Below are 19,261 nucleotides of genomic sequence, written 5' to 3'. Positions count from 1 at the left end.
TGACCAGGCAAAGGTAAGATGGGGAAATGGAGATCTTGTTCCTGTGTGCCAGTAATCCTGCACAGAATAGGGAATTGGTTTTCTACAAATCTGTGTGAAGACACAGGACTTGAAATATGTCTCCTCTTGCAATTTCATTCTACACAGGGAGTTCATGCTACCTGTATGGCTCATTGAGAGGAGGTCCCCAGACTGGACCATTCTGTAGTAAATAATCTTGTGACAGAGTAAAAAGATGTCCAAGTCTGTAGCCATATGGTATTTCTGTAATGTTTTTAGACTGAAGCATGTTGTCTGCTCGGAGTATGTTATGTAAAATAAGCAGAAGTGGAGCTTTTGAGCTCCATGAAAGCTGACAGGAGTCTGCAAGGTGAAATTCTGGGAAGTATAGAAATTGTTTCCCAGTTTTCTTCTCCCTGACCTTGTGCTTTACACTGGGGTTTCTTTTCTCTCCTTGTATAAGGTGCTTTTAACACTCAGTCCTCAGCAGCTCGAATTCATGTGGGATACATTTTCTGGAGCCCAGGATCTAGATTCTGTCTGTGCCTGAAAATGGTTTTGGAGAAGAGCTTGATGAATGGGCTGTTTTGCACCCATCCTGCATGCCATATCAGTCAACACTATAGCCGTAGCATACGCTGCTTGACACTGGTTAAATATTTTTCCTGTTGTCTCTCATTTCAGCACAAGAGCCCTTTGCTCTCCACTGCTTCTGGTCTTGAGTAATTTCCTCCTGACATACTGTGGATAGCTTTTGGATAGTCCCCTGTTCCTCTCAGCCTTTCTCATCCAAGCCTCTGGGACCATTTGATAATCTTGCTATCCCACCTCACCCAAAGAACAGGACCCATGGCTGCTTCTCCCAAGTGCCACTCTCAGTAGGTGACATAAAGAAGAGAGTATGTGTTTGGGGCAGTGTATGGAGGAGAGGGGAAGGCTGGAGAGCACAGAGGTGGTGAATACTGTGGCAGCATCATCTGAAGAACGGCCTCAGACTAAGTGTCCCATGGTGCTTTATAAGCACACTAAAACTCCTCTCTTTCTCTCTCTCCAGTGAAAAATTAAGTACTCAAATATATAATACTAAAAAGATGTTGGTGTACTTGTGCTCTGTTGGTGCACTCATGCATGGAAGTTCCCGTGGTGTTTAAATTATCATCATCTCGGCAAAACAAGGGTAAAATACAACTGCTGTCATCATTAAAGTGCAGCAGTGTAGCTTTCAGGCTTATGAAACCTATCTTTTGGACTAATAAAGACTTCTTCTAAATTCAGTTCTAACTGCAGGCTTGTTCCTGTAATGCGAGTTACCTGTGAATTTCCAGAAAAGAAGAATGAGTTTTCAAGAGGTTTAATTGCATAAGTGGCATAATTACAATTTCTGTGCAGTCAGTTCCATAGTGTATGTAAAAATGTGTCTGGAGCAATCAATGGAAAACACTAGAAGTGTTAGTTTGTTGTTCTTTTTTTTGTGGCGTGGTCACCTGAAGATGCTCTAGTGCTCCAGGTTAACATTAGAAAAGGATTCTCTTTCATGATTACATTTATCTCCCATTTTTATTTTAATAGAGAGCCAAATGTGACTTACTTTTAAACTAGGAAGGATACTTTGCAGTTTTATCAGTCTTACTGCAGTGCCTAGTGCCTTAGTGTGCTTCTTTTATTCCATCATGAGCAGAGCTATGACATGTCACACCCATCACTGAGATAAGTGTGCAATGCAATTTCAACTGCAGATAAACCTACAGTCATTGGCACACCAGATTTCCCAGAAGAATAGGGGATATGAGTAAGAAACTGCTTTCAGAGTTATCTATATGTGCAAGTTTTTTCTTGGAAAATGCTGCGCTTACCAATGTTAGGTAAGTGCAGAGCTGGAAGCAGTCTAATTGCTTTTGATCCATCCTTTCCAAAATATGAGTTACTATTAAAACAGAAGAGGGTTACAGGGTCATGTGATGTAAGTAAGAAAAAGAAAAGTCAGCATACTAATGGCCAAATCTGATTGTGATTTTGAAAGCTTAGGAGCAGTTGCCATTCTATGTTATCACTACAGTTTCCTTCTTCAGCATCTGCTGGAGTTAGTAACCATTTGGATTACTCTTCTAGACTGAATTCTGCAGAAGTAGATGTTCTCTTGTATTCTATTTCATAAAAATTGACCCGAGTGTCTGTTAGGGAATTTTTACTAGATATGATGAAATAGTTGGCTAAGGAACTTCCATCTTGCCTCACTTATGTACATGAGATATTTGGGTAGCTGGGTTTTTTCTTGACATCTAAAATCGCTGTAAGAAACCTAGTTAGATCTATTTTAGACTTGCTGTCAATTGGGCCAGCAAGTTGTCTCCAACAGTGGCTAGCATCATGTGCTTCAGAAGTCGGTACAGAAATCCTGTGCTGGAAAGCATGGTGTAACCTGTCTATCATAAAAACTTAATACCAGTCCAAATTGAAGAAGCTTTTGTTTTAGGTCTTGAAACATGAAGTTTACCATCCTTGCCAGAAACTCTCTGAAATGCTAACACTTCTAGCTATAACTGCTTGTAGAGAAAACCAGTTCCTCAACTTGCTAACTCACCAGTTTTGATGATGTGCTTCACAATTACACTGTGCACATGTATCTGGAACAGTTGTGCAGACTTTTAGTTTCATTTACTATCCCATTGGTTTTGAGTTACAAGCCAGGACAAAATGATGCCTCAGTAGCTTTCCTTTAGGTTTTGATGCATTTTTTTTTATCACACTACTTTCACATCTGTTTACTGTAACAATCAGTTACCCTGTTTCCAGCTTTGCTCTTTATGGTGGGACTTCCGTCACTATCATCCCTCTTACTTCATTATCTTCTTTTTTGTGTGTCTTTAATATGGGATGATCTACTTTGCATAGTCTGCTGTAGGTAAGGGTAGATCTCTGATTTGAGTGATGTAATCATTGGGCTACTGGTGGGTCTCTCCAGAACATTGAAGATTTCTTCGTTCCACCCCAGGAAGCATTTAAGCATGAAGCATTAGCAGAAAGTTATAGTGCTGGTAGGGGTCACCTGGATATTCAAACAGGTAGTGTGTATTTTGGTGGACTTGGTGTTCCGCCACTTACACACTGTAGTGTGAGGACTAGGAGGTGAAGGTGTGCTTTTGATCTTTATGTGTGATTTGTAAAAATGTGCTTGACATATTTTTACCCTTGCTAGGTGCATACGTAACGGTTTAAGAATAACAACAATACGTTGAATTTAAGATGTCCTAACTGTTCACCATATACCGCTAAGTAAACTGGTTCCTAATATTGTTGGTAGCACTATTCTGCTGTATGTCTTTGTTCTACTGATACTATGCTGTTCCTCATTACTTTTTTGTTTGTAGCTCTTAGGTTGATTAAACTGCATCAACTCAACTGAGACTGAGCTGCAGAGATGGTAATCTCATGTACGATACCGTTGGCGTTTCCTGTTCAGTATTGCACAAGCACTTTGAGCTTGTTTTCAAATTGCAAGTGCAGAAACCTTGTTACCATGTGACTTAGACCACTCTTCCTGTTGAAAGGGGCTGTCTTTCACAAACTCTCACAGCCATCAGATTGTAACAATTCAAACTCTGCTTGGTATAGTACCGTGCTTGGGTTTTTGAGCTGTACCATAGGAACACCATGTCAGCTTTCATGATATTTTTTCATAGTTTCTTTTTAAGCAGGGTGAATATTGTGCCATTTTTCTACTACTCCTTCTGTTACCTTCCTGCCAAATGATAATGATTCTATCAAACAATTCCATTTTCTATGTATTGTCATAGACATAGTGCTATGTTTTCTTATGTCAGTGTGCAAATCTCAAAACTTTCTTCATTCTTTTAAAAAGTTGTTCTATTATTCTTTCTAGTATCTTAACAAATAAAAATGTATGTAACCATGCAGAAATCGCATCCTGATTTTAATGATAGAAGGAAAGGCAGATCCTGCTTCACCTGTCAGTGGATAACAGCAACATAGGTGAAGTTGTACTTAACCCTGGTAAGATTGTGCATCTTGAGACAGTGCAAGGGCTGCTTTTCCGTTCTTGCATCTGAGCAAGAAATTTCTCAGTCAGTGTTTTTCTTTGTTGCTCTTGAATACTGGACCATCCCCATGGGAAAACAGTGTTGTTCACTATCAGCAAAGTACGTTGCTCATGCAGGCACAGCAAGTTGGACCAGGGAGTGTATGCATCCATCCCTGTGGGCTAGCTTGCTTTCTGTGCATCTGCCAAAATTCACTGGGTTTTGAAGTGAGATAACTTCAGCTTCCCAGCACATAGCTCAAAGAATATATTAATTTACATCTCAATTTCAAAATAAGGGTATGTAGGGAATAGATATTTAGGAGAGGGGAGCAGTTTTGTGCAGGTGTGTTGCCAAGTTTAGGAATCCAGTGCACAGGAGTTTTGTACTGTCATCCAGGGCAGGAGGGCTGGTTCTTGTGAAAAGGAAATGGTTGGAGGCCCCCTCACAGGGCACCTGAATGGTTGCAGGTAGGTCTTTGGAAATGACACCAAAACATGTGACAGAGAAAAGACAGACTCAAAGCAAAAGGCAGACTCAAGCAGGTAAGGAGAAGTAAGAACAAATACACAGAAACCAGTTATTTTTAATCAGGTGAGCTGAAATGCAAAGATGTTAGAAGTACAAAGCGTACCATAAAATAAAGGGGGTTGTTAGTCCCATCTTGATTTAAATTATTTTTATCAGTAAAGAGGCTGCTATATCTGAAATTGGAAAGGCAAAAAAACAATAGGTCTAGGAGGTCTGGGAGACTTATGGTAAATGGTGGAGTGAATAAATGTATTGGTAAGTCAAAATACAATGAGTCGATATGTATGTATCATATAAACCTGTGAGGGTTTAATATGTCTAAACTAGATTGTAAGGCTTCGTGGTAAGAATAGCAAGCTGAAGAGAAAATGCTCTCATCCTTTAGATAGACAGTATGAGAAAGGTGGGAGTATTGTTTAAGAGGGAAAAAAATGGTTTTTCCTGAGATCTTACTTCAGATGTGAAATTTGGGGGAAATAAAAGGCAAGGAAATACTTTTGCCTGTATGCTTGGTGTTACTTCAAAAAGTGGTCTAGAAAAAATCAGTCTGAAAACCAGTCACTTTTAAAATAGGTTAGGTTTCACATGTATGCCTTCCCACAAGCCCCTTCTTAGCATGCTTATTCTTGACAACCACAATTTCCTCTTTTTATTTTAATTCTGAATATTTTATGTGCTTGCAATCTTATGCATAATATGAGAAACTTACTGTAAAAGTACTGTACTTTTTTTCTCTTCAATGTATTGTAGTTGATAGTGATTTTAAGAGTTACCAGTATTAGTACTATATACAGAATAACCTGATAGAAAAGTTAGTGTTTAGTGGATATAGAGGAAGACTGAGTATGAAACTTGATATTCTTCTGGGGACATTGGTAGATCTTTTCCCGTTTTTTGTTAATGATAGCTCATACACCTGCAGGTTTCACTTTGAGTTTCTGGTTTGAATAAGTTCAAGGTTATTTATACAAGTGAAAAAAAATCTGATGGTCCAAAATGCAGCAACATCTTCCTTGAATGGGATAGTTGAAAAATCTGTGTCCTACTTTCTTTGTTCCTTCTGTGGCAATCAAAGAAAAGAAACAGAAGTTACTGTGGAAAGGAGTCAAAGAGGAGGGAACTGGATGGATACTCTTGCAGTTCTGCATTTTGATGACTCGATTTACTGTCTTTTGTCAAGCTTTTCTAGCTCTTGACAAAATCCGTGATGAATTTGCAGGGTTCTCATATCAGTTTAAGAGATCATTCAGTGTGTTTAAACATAAGAATATTTCCAGGGGTTTTTCTGATTGTCATGTTAATTTTGTCTTCCTGAATGCAATCAGTAAAAATTCAGGAGAAAAGAAGGATACCAGTAGGGGCAATGTCTTGGTGACAACATGGCTTTATCACCCAGGTGATGATGATTGATGTCTGTTCATTGAAAGTGACACATATTTCCTTCTCAGAAGTATGTTCAGGCCTTCTCCCTTCCCCTATGAGCCTAAAGTAAAAAAACAAAACAAAGCCCTAGTATTTAATATAATTCATTTGAATTGATAAGGGAAAGCCATCAGTGACAAACTCAGCTCCAATTTACAGTGGAAGTTCTTACAGAATCCTTTGCACATTGCTTTTTCATAAAATTACATTGTTTTCCTTATGAATTAAATGTGTCTGAAGATTCATTATATACAGTTGCAAATAAAGAAGCTCTAAATTTACTAGAACCTGAAAATCCTGTGATTTGGTAAAAATAGTGTGTAATCTAATATTCACTTTTCTGCCTCCCTAACCCCCCTTTTTTTTTGTTCACTGCTGAAGAAGTTTCTTAGTGTTTTGTTTGTGTTTGTTTTTTTTCCTTTTTAGCCAAGTTTTACTCCTCCTCTTGATAAGGTCTCCTCATTGTAAACCAATAGTATCTTTTTTTTTTTCATTCTTACATATCTGGAAAAATATTTCAAAGCAGAATTTCAACTTGTTAGAGGCACCGTTAGGAAGACTTTTTCCTGCAGGTAGATCTAGCCAGTGCTTAAAAACCCCACAGAAATATACAAATGGTTAGAGCTGATAAGATTCTCCCAGCAGATACTTTGTCCTCTTTAATAACAGGAAAAAGGAAAATGATTCAGTATCATTTAAGCCCTAATGAGATACTTGTCAGTATGAACTGAAGCTCCCATTTTTTGTCACATAACAAATCTGACTTCGCTCTGCCTGATCAAATAAGTGTAATTTTATCTGTCCTTTTCATGAAAATTGATTCTCCAAGTGCCAGGTGTGTAGGAAGCTACACAGCTGTTCGTTCAAATAAATGAATTAAGATTCAGTCGTACCCAGCCACTGTACTGCTGAATCTACAGAAATGGAATTTTGCATAGAAATATCTGTAGGCTAACTATGAATCAGAGAGAGAGAGTGAGCCATCCAGTGCGGGGTTGTCAGATGGATATGAAGCAGATAACATGACTTTAGCTCTCCATTCACTCTGTCAAGCGTGACATCTTCCATTACATGGGCATAACTGTGCTGTCTCTACCACTGGGTTAGGGTTACTCTCAGCCTTGCCAACCATATCCTATTATGATGCCTTTAACTGCATCCAGTTCCCAAATCTTTAAGTCTTTGATTTCTGGGATCTGAGAGAGCTGTGAAAGTTCAAACTCCACTTCTGAGTTGCCTGTGACTTGTTATACGAGCTACAAAAATTGTAAGCAGGTAGTATGTGCCTGAGCCTGATTGCTGAAAGCTATAGAGATGTACTCCTCAGGAGTTCTGGTGTCAGAGCTAACACAGATGATAAGTGGATAAATGGAAATCAGGCCAGTCTTGCTTATGTGGATGTCAGAAAGATCAAGTCCAAAGGAGGTGGATCAGCTCAGACTGTTCCAGTATCAACTATCATATCAAAGACATGCTACTGCATAATTCTCAAACAACAGATACTGACTTCAGTGGTTCAGTGACCTTTATTATTTAACTATGGAATAGAAACATGACTTAAGATGCTCTATTAAATGAAGAGCAGTAAGATGGAAGAACAAGATACCTGCTGGTCTTCCTCTCTTACCAGGCTTTGTAATCATTAGAGTTGTTCCTGTCCTGTGCACTAGCACACTAGTGCACTGGTATTCGAAAGCAAATGGGAAGAAATGTTGAGACAAAAAATTGGTTTCATACCTGACCATAACCAGGTCCTGCACTAGATAACACCTAATAAACTTGTACTAGTCATCTAAGCCAAAGAAAGAAGGCTTTCAAGATGAAGCATTCAGGAGTTTCTCAGTCTTAAACTTTGTTTTCCTCTCAATCTCTTATAAGCTACATTTCTTTGATGTTTAAGATAAAACCATGGTTTATTAGTTAGTGACTTCATATGAAATATAAATAATACAAGGAGGTTGTTGAAACTATAGAATCATAGAATAGTTAGGGTTGGAAAGGACCTTAAGATCATATTGTTCCAACCCCCCTGCCATGGGCAGGGACACCTCACACTAAACCATGCCACCCAAGGCTCTGTCCAACCTGGCCTTGAACACTGCCAGGGATGGAGCATTCGCAACTTCCCTGGACAACCCATTCCAGTGCCTCACCACCCTTACAATGAAGAACTTCTTCCTTATATCTAACCTGAGCTTCCTCTGTTTAAGTTTGAACCCGTTACCCCTTGTTCTATCACTACAGTCCCTAATGAAGAGTCCCTCACCAGCATCCCTATAGGCCCTCTTCAGATACTGGAAGGCTGCTATGAGGTCTCCACGTAGCCTTCCCCTCTCCAGGCTGAACAGCCCCAACTTTCTCAGCCTGTCTTCATATGGGAGGTGCTCCAGTCCCCTGATCATCCTCATGGCCCTCCTCTGGACTTGTTCCAACAGTTCCATGTCCTTTTTATGTTGAGGGCACCAGAACTGCACACAATACTCCAAGTGAGGTCTCACAAGAGCAGAGTAAAGGAGCAGGATCACCTCCTTCGACCTGCTGGTCACGCTCCTTTTGATGCAGCCCAGGATACGGTTGGCTTTCTGGGTTGCATGCCGGCTCATGTTAACTTTCTCATCAACCAACACCCCCAAGTCCTTCTCCACAGGACTGCTCTGAATCTCTTCTCTGCCCAGCCTGTAGCTGTGCCTGGAATTGCTCTGACCCAGGTGTAGGACCTTGCACTTGGCATGATTAAACTTCATGAGGTTGGCATCAACCCACCTCACAAGTGTGTCAAGGTCCCTCTGAACGGCATTCCTTCCCTTCAGCGTATCAACCTGTCATGGTTTAAACCAAGTCCACACACAGCTCGTTCACTCACTCCCCCCCTTGCTCCCCCAACTCCCGGAGAGTTAGGAAGGAGAATCCAAAGAATGTAGCCCCCATGGGTTGAGATAAGCGCAGTTTAATGACTAAGGCACAACACAAATCACTCCTGCTACTACTACTACAAACAGTAATGATAAAGGAAATAACAAGTGAAGAGAATACAACACCTCACCATCCACCGACCCATAACTCACCCCACCCTGCCCAACTGAGCACCGACAGATACCTCCTCCATCCCCCCAGAGCTCCAGCCCTTCCGGGTCTCTCCCGGTTACATCCTGGGTATGACGTGCTATGGTATGGAATACCTCTTTGGCTAGCCTGGGTCAGGTGTCCTGTCTCTCCTTCCTCCCTGCCTCCCCTCCTCCCTGGCAGAGCATGAGCTCAGAAGAGGCCTTGGACAAACCAAACATTTGAGCAGTAACTCAAAACATATGTGCTATCAGCAACCGTTCCCAGCCTGAAAGTCAAAACACAGCACTGCACCAGCTACCAAGAAGGAGAAAAAATGACTGCTACTGCTCAAACCAGGACACAACCGAACCACACAGCTTGGTGTCATCAGCAAACTTGCTGAGGGCGCACTCAATCTCACTGTCCATGTCACGGGCAAAGATATTAAACAAGACCGGTCCCAACACCGATCCCTGAGGGACACCACTTGTTACTGGTCTGCAGATGGACATTGAGCCATTGACCACAACTCTTTGTGTGCAGCCATCCAGCCAGTTCTTTATCCACCGAGTGGTCCACCTATCAAATTGATGTTTCTCCAGTTTAGAGACAAGGATGTCATATGGAACAGTGTTGAATGTTTTTCACAAGTCCCTAATGAGTTTAGAGCCCAAATGTGTGTTCAGACATATATAGGATTGAGATTCTTCTGATCTGTTAACAGTTATTTTTGAACTATGCATGGAGTTTTTTGCAAGTCATGAACATGTAAGTCATGTTTTAAAGTTGATTGGAAATGCAATATAAAGGAACCTTGCATATCCTCTGATTTTAGCCACTGCTGGCTTTGAAGTGAACTTGTGATGATTCTTTGTCTGTGATTCTTTTTCTTTCAGATGGAGCAAACCTGTGATGATATAGATGAAATGTTCAGCAATTTACTTGGGGAGATGGACATGCTGACTCAGGTAAATTATGGAGGTTTTTCATCAAGATGAAAAAAATAGCTATTATATGTTAGAGAAAACAGGTGACTTTTCTACATTTTTCATGTACCTCCACTCCGAAGAAATACAGATACACTGTAGACTTTTTATCTGAAAAAAAAATCAAACAAATAAGCAATTTAAATTCTCCTGGACTTGGCCCAAAGAAATTGAAAGATCCTGTCAAAACAGGAAGAGTTTGAGTGAGAATTTTCAGGAATGAATGCTTTGCACACATGGGTAAAAGGGATGTAACCTGAATGTCAAATGTAAACACTGGAAGTGAAAGCCACATTTTGAAGATATGCATTAGAGTAAATCTTCAGGTATGGCAAAATACTGAGCTGCTAAGCTAGGGTAGTTTTTGAGAATATAGAGACATTATTGCCACTGCTGAATGCATTCTTGAGAGGAAACTATAAAACAGTACGAACCTACTGCTAAACCTATAGTCACGGAAAACATCCTGCAAAACCTGATGAAAGGAGAATTTTTATTTCTTAAAAAAAATTATTTTCTTTCACAAAGTTAGTAACTTTGTTGTAGTTTAGTAATTTTATTCTTGAAACCACTTAAGCTATTATCTCGGATTCTGTGTGAGTTTGATTGCTTACAGCCTCTGATTTGGGGGGTCCTTCCCCTTAGTGAATCCCAGTGCTTGCCAAACTGAATACCAACAGTTCTGAGCCACTGAACAGAAATTGTGCGTCAGCTGTTTGAAAGCCAAAATTTAACTTGACATTCTTAGCAGTCAGATCACAGTACTTTGCCCCTTGGTAGCCTTTCTGCTTTTTAGGGGCTTTTTATAACTATGCATATTTATTTTATATATATATATGTATATAAAGGGGAAGGTTTTTAGGATAGCTTAATTTCAATATTATACCTTCAAAATTCACAAAAGACTGTGTCATAAATATTACCTCCTCAGATTGGACACAGCACTCTAATGAGTGCAGGTGATGGGAACAGAGTAAGAGAGTGAGCCCCTTCTCTCTCTACTCCTAGGTTCAGTACTGGGTAGGACAATCTCCTAAGATGGAGACTGACTCTAAAGTGCTGACATCACCTCTTACCTCAACATTGTATGGGAAGAGGAGATGGGCATATCTGAAAGCCTGAAGACTTTCAGTTAACAGACTTGCATCTGTTAATTCCTCTAGACTCTTAAATTAACAAAATGAGACTGTGGATAGTTTTTCACTCTTTTTCATCAATCTGTCTGTTCCTAAAGTAAGTGTAAATGATAGAAACACACAGAAGTGCCTTCACATTGCATAAAAAAGCTGAAAAATAAATGCAAATTCAGAACTGGACTTCTCTGCTATTTTATGTATTACTTTTTTTTCTTAGAATTTTTTTTTTTCACTTTCCCTTTGTATTTACTTTCTTCTTTTCAGTTTTTTTTTTTTGCCTACACTTTTATGGCCATTAAGAGATGCTACAACTTCTTGATAGGTTAATGATGAAAGTGTTCCCTGTAAGCTCTTACAGTCTGTTTCATCAATACATTTTCTTTTCTCTCTCTCTTTTCATGGGTATTGTAAAACTATCTTGTGTTCTTAATTTCTTCCTCTTCCCCTATTTATACAGTGTCTATTTTTATGAGAGTTGAGTATTAAACCAGAAACAGTGTTTAAAGTTATCCCTGCTTTGATTTCCAGCTCTGTATAACTTCAGAAGAAACCAACGTATCCTGGGTGGGAAGTAGGTGAAAACAGCTGCCAAGAAAAATGTTTGCATTAATTTTCATGGAAAACACCCTTCAGTTTCAGGCAGCTCTTAAGAAGTGTAAATGCTCTGGTACAAATTGAGTATGAGCACCAGTAAACAAACATCTCACAGGGGTGTATGAACAAGGATATAGCTTGTAGGATAGATGAAGTAATCCTTCCATTTTGCACAGCATTGGTAAGACCTCAACAGGGAAACTGTGTCCCATGTTAGCACAGCGTTTTCAGAAGTTGGATCACTGGAGAAAATCCTGAGCAAAATAATGGGAGTGATGAGAAGGAAAAGAAACAATCTATAGGAAGAGATTGCAGGAGGCTGTTTAGAGAAGAAGATAATGATAACAATCTTAAAATACATCAAAGGCAGCATCCAAGCAGAAGTATTTCTTTCCTTGTGTCCCCAGAGAGCAGGGCAACAAGGAATGGTCTTCAGCTGCAGCAAAGAAAGTATAGGATGAACATCACAAGAAAGATTGGATGGGAGGAATAGTGGCCTCGGTAATGAAGCAGTGGAACAGGTTGCCAGAGGTGATGCTGGAGTTTATATAATAGGAAGCTTTTTAAGTCAGGTTAGGTATACGTTTTTCTGGTATCACTAAGGCATAATTGACCTGCCTTAGGACAGATGCATGGTCTAGACAGACCCTTGAAATTACTTTCAGTCCTGTCTACAGTGTTTGTTTATTAAAGATGTCACTTTTCTGATTGTGGAAGGGAAAATGTATCTTTTTCCGTCTCCACTCTATGCACTTTTCCTCACTTGTGAAGCACTGGTTCCCTGCCTGCTTCCTAAACAACAAGCGACAAACTAGGAATTTTCTATTTAACTATGCAGATTTGCAGTTTGTATTGCAAATAGCAACATGTTTTATTGTCTGTTGTGTTTGGGGGTCTTTTTTTTTTTTTTTTGCACACAGCAGGATAAAGCAACAGCTAGGTTACATTTAATAAATAGTAACAGTAGTAAATAAAGCACTCTGGAGTAAATGGCACTGTAGCTCAACTGTGTACACAACTAAACTCTTTCAGCACTCTCCCCATCCACCCCCAGAAACCCCCCCCAGCAAACCCTAAAAACCAGTCTGACTTTATCCACTGTCTCTATTAGAAATAGCCCTGGCCTCTGCTGTTCCCCATACCAAGCCTGGGTGTTGCCTGACAGGAGCTGCAGTTGGTATGGGTCAACACTGTACTGAGAAGCATTCAAACCATTAAATGCCTGGCATGATAGTGAAACAGTGCTTGAACCCTTGTTCTGGCCCTATTTCATTTCCTGGTCTAGGCATAATCCCAGAAACAAGTGTATGCCATTCTGTTGCTTGAAGAAGACTCATTTTCATTAGACAAATTCAGGTAGTTTATTCACAAATGTCTGTATATATAATGTCTGTAATAGTAATTATGTCATCAGATAATCTTGGTTTTTTTCTTGTACCTTTACAGAGTTTAGGAGTGGAGACTGTACAACCTCCATCCCCCAGAGTGTCCAACAATGAATTTAGCTTTACAGTTGGTTTTAAAGATTTAAATGGTAAGTAGCTGAATAGACTTTCGTGCTTTTTATGCTTGTTTAATATACCTCACAGCAACAAAGGAGAAGAGAAGCTTCAAATATTCTTAATTAAAAACAAGACAAGAAATGTTCTGCTGGATGGGGAAGTATATTTGTGTCTCTCAATTTAAGAACTTTGAAGGGGCCAATTCTTTTTAAAGGAACATTGCTCAATCTAATATAGGAGTCAGACTTGAAAATGAGTGCAGAGGAAAACAAAGACGAGAGGTCCCCCAAATAACTTTCTGAAATGCAACCTTTCTAATGTAAAGATTGAACTTAATAGAAAATGAAGGTCCTCAGTGTGAGGTTAGAGCTGCATAAGCATTTTTTGTCTAATGGAAGTATCAGCTTTGACTGCTTCCACTTTACATTGCTTTTTCTCATTCTGGTTTGTACTGTTGCTTTTGCATGTACAGCTGCTTGCTGGGGCTGTGTGGCAAAACAAATGAGGGAATTTATTCGAGTTTAAAGAAAGAATGCTCCCGTTGGTTTTGTTTGGTGGTGGGTGGTTTATTTATTTTTTGTTTGGTTTGTGTTTTGTTTGTTTTGTTTTGTTTGTTTGTTTTTCTTTCTTTTTTGCTGGGAGCTGGTTGTTTGCATTTGCATTTGCCTGAGCTGGCTTAAACCTATGGCTTTGTCCCAGAATCAGTTCACTCTTAATCTACCTAATGTCTCCACCAGCAAAGTGGGAAGAGGCATGTAACTGGAGAGCCAACTTTCCCACTGAAAATAAAAGCTTATAAAAATCCTCTATTAGTGTAACAGGTAAACTGAGACTGTCTGGTGATATATTCATACTTAGTCTGATGGATGACATATTCTTTGTTGGACTCTATCAGCATTTTTTGGTATCTTGTTCAGCATTCTCCATCCCTTTCCAGAGCCCCACTTAAAGCTTTCCCAGTTTGTGATAATTGTTTTTAGTTAGATTCTTCAAAGAGATTTAAATCACTGGATCTCTTGGTTAAAGAACCATTCTCTTCTAGAAATGTGAATCATCTACAGGGTGTTATTGCACAGGATCTCTTATACCATGGCTGGTTCAAGCAACCACAAAAGAAATCACATATGAAGCTCCAGTATAGGATTTTATCTTGTACTCTGACATTGTAGAAGATGGAAAGCAAAAGTTACAATATTTATATTTGGTTGATAAGATGCTTTTGCAGAGACTGTCTTGTTTGTTCTTTGCTTAAAGGATCCTCATAACCCTGCATATTACATGAGGTATGTCACAGATGTTGGTCACACAATTACTCATGGGCTACAAATGATAACATACAATTTCTTGTATCTTACAATCCTCTGATTCTGCTTCATGTTAATTTTAGAGTGGTAGAATAGCAGTAATATATGAAGATATTCTTGATCTAGGCATCAATTACATGGTTGTTTTGTGCTATACCAAAATTTGCTAAGCATTTATGTATGTGCATATCATAAGTAGATGGCTTAACAGCAGCTAGTGGAATTTCTTGAATTCATATCACCAAGCATGTACCCAGAAATCTTGATGGATCAGGGCCAGGTTTTGTGGTGTCATAAGAGCTAGAGGCTGTATCAGTAAAAGTAAAGCTTCCTGTCCTGTTTAATTTGTATTCATAGAGTTCCTTGTACTCTGAACTTTAGTATGACCAGATTAATGGCTATTTCTGAAACACATTTATTTCTTGAACCTATTTAAAATATCGTTTCCTTTCCCATAACCCTTATATCTTACAGTAAGCATGCCTTCTGCCATTTAATCTCCAGTGAAATGGAAACATAGTGGTTTGCATTGCACTCACTCTGACACATTTTGTGATTTTCATTACAGAATCCCTAAATGCCCTAGAGGACAAAGACCTGGATGCTTTAATGGCTGATCTTGTAGCAGACATAAATGACGTTGAACAGAGAACTTTACAAGCCCAGAAAACTTCTGGCAGCCAGCAGAACATACTCACTCAGCCTTCAACAGTTTTGGATAGTAACATTTATACTAAGTTAAGTCCCATTACTGGACACTTTGAGGATGACTTGCCCCCTCCACCTCCAGACCCTGACTTAGACCTTCCACCACCACCACCACCACCTCCTGCTGAGCCACTCACCCAGGTAAGCCTGTTCTGAACATTCACAAGTTCTTGTAATTTCACAAGTAGTATTTGGCATTGGAACAGCAGTGCATATCCCAGCTAGAAACGCTGAAGCCGGTGGAGCCAAATTCTTACGTTATGTAACAAGGACATTAGGAAAATGTCCTAGAAATGCTGTAGCACTGAAACAGGTGACCTGGAGAGATCACAAATTCTCTTTCCTTGGAGGTTTTCCCAACTTTGCTAGGCAAAATCATGGCTAACATGACCTAATATTGTTGTCTGTCCTTCTTTGGGTAGGGAGCCAGACTATGGACCTCAAGACCTCTCTTCCAGCAGCCACTTCCATGATGCTGTGATCTAAAGCTCACTGAAATCAACAGTACCGCACAGTTCTTTCCTTTGAGTCTTGTACTGAGCTAATTTGCAATTAGCTGGCATCCTTCATTACCTGAGATCAAATGAGATTTCAGAGTGAAAAAGGATATACCTGCTAAACACAACTGGAATTCTGTATGCAAAAGCATAGCTAAAAGTCTCTTCTGTCTCCCTCAGTTAAAGTGTTCTTCTGAGATTGTGTGCTGAGTTAACTCTTTAGCAGTGTTTTCTTGTTTCTTTCCATATACAGGGAGAGGGCAGAAAAGGATGGGAACAGGAGGTAAAGGGTTAGGGTTAGGGTTAGTGAAAGCATTGCCAGCAGGTCAATGCTAACTGTGTCTGTGTTAATATGAATGGGTCCATTACTAGAATAAAAAGCCATGAAACCATCCAATTTAAGGAGGTGATCCCCCCAGTAACTGTGTGTGCAGTAAGAGCTCATATGTGGCAAGTGAAATAATTCAAGTAATTAATGTACTTAACAAACAGGGTAAAATTGTAAGTGATATAATTGCAAGCCAAGTTGTCAGTAAGTATCTAAAAGCTCTAGTTCTCTTAACCCTGTCAAGAGGTGAGTTTTCTTACAAGCAGCTGCATTCAAAATGCCGTTTCATTCAGCCTAGATCTTCCTTCTCTTTTGTATTGGCTGTAACCCATATTGAAGCATAGAAGGGTTCAGTTTTCAGGCATTCCTGTAGCATTTGAGGACCAGATCATGAAGAGCTGTATGACTGGGCAACACAATGGAGTACTGGACTTGCAAAACAAAACTGTGGCTGATGCAGGATATTAGTTCAAAGAAAGTTGGGAATTCCTTGTAACTATGAAGTTTCCCATGACAAGCCTTATGTTCTGGATATAAATAACAAGAAACAACTCTTTACAAGTAAACATAAATTGCTAGCCTTGCTCAAATATCTTGTGTTTTTTTCAGGAGGAACGAGAGGCACAGGCTAAAGCTGACAAGATTAAACTTGCACTGGAGAAACTGAAGGAAGCCAAAGTTAAAAAGGTGAGCCTTAAAATCATGAATTGCCATGATAAGAGCTACCAGCCAAGTGTTTCTTATCATTCCTGTCAATAATAAAGTTCTTACTGAAACAGCTGGTAGGTATTTTGTCTGTACCTTAAGACGTCTTATTGTATTCTGTCTTGTCATCCACCAGGAAAAAAGTGTCTGGGAGAATGCTGCCTGTGAGGAACTTGTTTTTAAGAGGGCTTGGAATGTTCCGCCTCCTTCTTTTTTTTTCCAGTGTTGGGGCAAAGCCCACTGTTCTGATAGGTCGCTTTTAGAGAAGGTGGAATGTACATAAAAACATTACTTATTTATGCTGTGCTGATTCCAAAGGTATTAAACTTTTCTTTTACAGTGGATAATCCTAATTAAGTTAATGAGGGTCTTCTTGCTTAATCTTTCCCCAGCAGTGTAGTAATGTACAAGGATAATACAAATTATTGTAGACCAAGAAGTCAGAAAGCTTCTGGTGAGTGTCGGCGCAGTACTGCAGTGTGTCATGTAATTATGACCACACATCCTAAGGTAGTGTTCCAGCTGAACTCAACGGAAGCTGCAGGTATTCAGTTACTCTGAGCACTGCCACAGTTTGCCCAGGGAGGTTGTGGAGTCTCCCTCCTTGGGGATACTCATAAGCTATCTGGACAGGACCCTGGCCAATGGGCTCTAGGTGGCCTTGCTTGAGCACAGAATTGGGCTGGAGGTGCTTTCCAATCTCAGCCATTCTGTGAAGATGGAAGCTGCATGTGTGTTTCTGAGCAGTCAGCTATAACCAGACAGCAATACCCTCTTTTCCCCAAACATGTTGTAGATTATCCATGTACAACGTTTCTTTTTCTCCATAATCTACACCATGGCTCAGTTGCTTATTTTAGAGAGGAAGATACTTGCAAGCACTGGAATCAAAGCAGGTTCACTTTTTTTGTTGTTTCATTTGCTTTTACTTCTCAGAGATAGTGTAGATTTTCTCTTGGATCAACACTCTCTGCTTCTACCTGATCTTTGACAGAGATTGCCTTTATAGTACCAAAGCTTCTTATGCACACATTTTAAAATAAAGAGCCATTTAAACAAAACACCATTTTAGTTCCAGTTTCCATGTACAGGTCCTGTAGACAAATTTTCTTCTGTTTTCAGTACTAATGGAGCATTTTAAGCACTTTCCTTAAAATGTATTTTCAGTTCTTAATCACATTTTATGTACTTCAGCGTTTTCCTGTGTTGTTCCTCTCTGGATAAAAGGTCACGCTGTGTCTTGTTTAAAATATATTTCACACTATGAAAAAATAATGAGTGTCTTAGGTCAATTTGGTCAATATAAGTAACTCATCTGTTTGCTTATTGATGGGTTTTGGCCTACTGCCCATCTTAGTAAAATCTGATTTTAGATTAGTCTGTTGGCATGGCAAGGTTCTTCCATTCTTTTTCTTATTTGAAGCTAAATTTTCCACCTTTCTAGCTTCTACTAAGGACACCCCATCCTTTTGTACTTGGTTTCCCTATCAAGTATTTTCCTTAATTGCACATCTAGTAGATTTAGAGAAGAGATTAACTTCTACGTTTTCTCCACAGTTTCACCTTTCCTGAAGTCATGCACAGGACAAGTTCCAATTTTCTTTTTTGAGAAAAGGTAGTTATTTTGGTAGCAATATAATGTGAAAGCTTCCAAGCTGTTTTATTCTTTCAGCTCACTGTGGGACAGGGTGCCTTTGAATCGGTAATAACCTTCAGCCTTAATCTTTCTTATCTGTGTTAGCAGATTCAGACTAGCCTTTTACTTGCTTCTGAAATTAACTGACTCTTCTGTGACTCTGTACTCAGCTTGTTGTCAAGGTGCACATGTACGATAACAGCTCAAAGTCACTAATGGTGGATGAGCATCAGGTGACACGGGATGTTTTAGACAACCTCTTTGAGAAAACTCATTGTGACTGCAACGTCGATTGGTGTCTGTATGAAATATATCCAGAACTGCAGATTGGTAAGTGGTGTAACGTCACATCATACAGAAAATAGATACAGTGCATCCTTTGCTCTTGGCAGTCTTGGGAAGGGAATTAATAACATTTCTTGTGCCTATGTGTCCACTGGTTTTGGAACATCATAGTCTCTAAGCTGAGGGACGGTGTGGGAATGTACATTGGCTGTTCTTGCTGTAGAAATGACTCTTCCATTCATCTGGGCTCTGAACTGCAGAAGATTCTTTGCCCACCACCATTTCCATCATTCTGTTTTACACAAAGTAAAGGGGTCATGTGGTTTCACTGTTTGTCAAGGCAGTGGCAGACACAAACACAGGAGCACTCTACTCTTTGAAGAGAAGATGCAAGGCTAAAGTGCTGTCAATAGGCTGTTACATATTGGCCACACAAATGTTTCAATTAAACAAGACTGTCTGAGAAGCATTTCAGTAATTTCTGATGCTTTTCATTTGTGATAGTTGTTTTCTTTATTGTAGCTGTGATCAGGATATTGCTGTCT

General features: G+C 39.6%; 1 protein-coding gene across 1 annotated transcript in view; it reads left to right on the top strand.

Annotated features, from left to right (window-relative positions):
• APBB1IP (amyloid beta precursor protein binding family B member 1 interacting protein) overlaps positions 1-19,261 on the top strand; it is a 61,234-nt gene that overhangs the window by 6,971 nt on the left and 35,002 nt on the right. Inside the window, exons 2-6 of the mRNA XM_034063328.1 lie at positions 9,932-10,003; positions 13,198-13,285; positions 15,126-15,406; positions 16,700-16,777; positions 18,602-18,761. Of these exons, the coding sequence (XP_033919219.1) occupies positions 9,932-10,003; positions 13,198-13,285; positions 15,126-15,406; positions 16,700-16,777; positions 18,602-18,761 (679 nt within the window). The remainder of the gene's footprint in view (positions 1-9,931; positions 10,004-13,197; positions 13,286-15,125; positions 15,407-16,699; positions 16,778-18,601; positions 18,762-19,261) is intronic.

The sequence above is a fragment of the Melopsittacus undulatus genome, chromosome 1, assembly GCF_012275295.1.
Source record: "Melopsittacus undulatus isolate bMelUnd1 chromosome 1, bMelUnd1.mat.Z, whole genome shotgun sequence".
Classification (NCBI taxonomy): Eukaryota; Metazoa; Chordata; class Aves; order Psittaciformes; family Psittaculidae; genus Melopsittacus; species Melopsittacus undulatus.
This window is presented reverse-complemented; position numbering and strand designations above follow the sequence as displayed.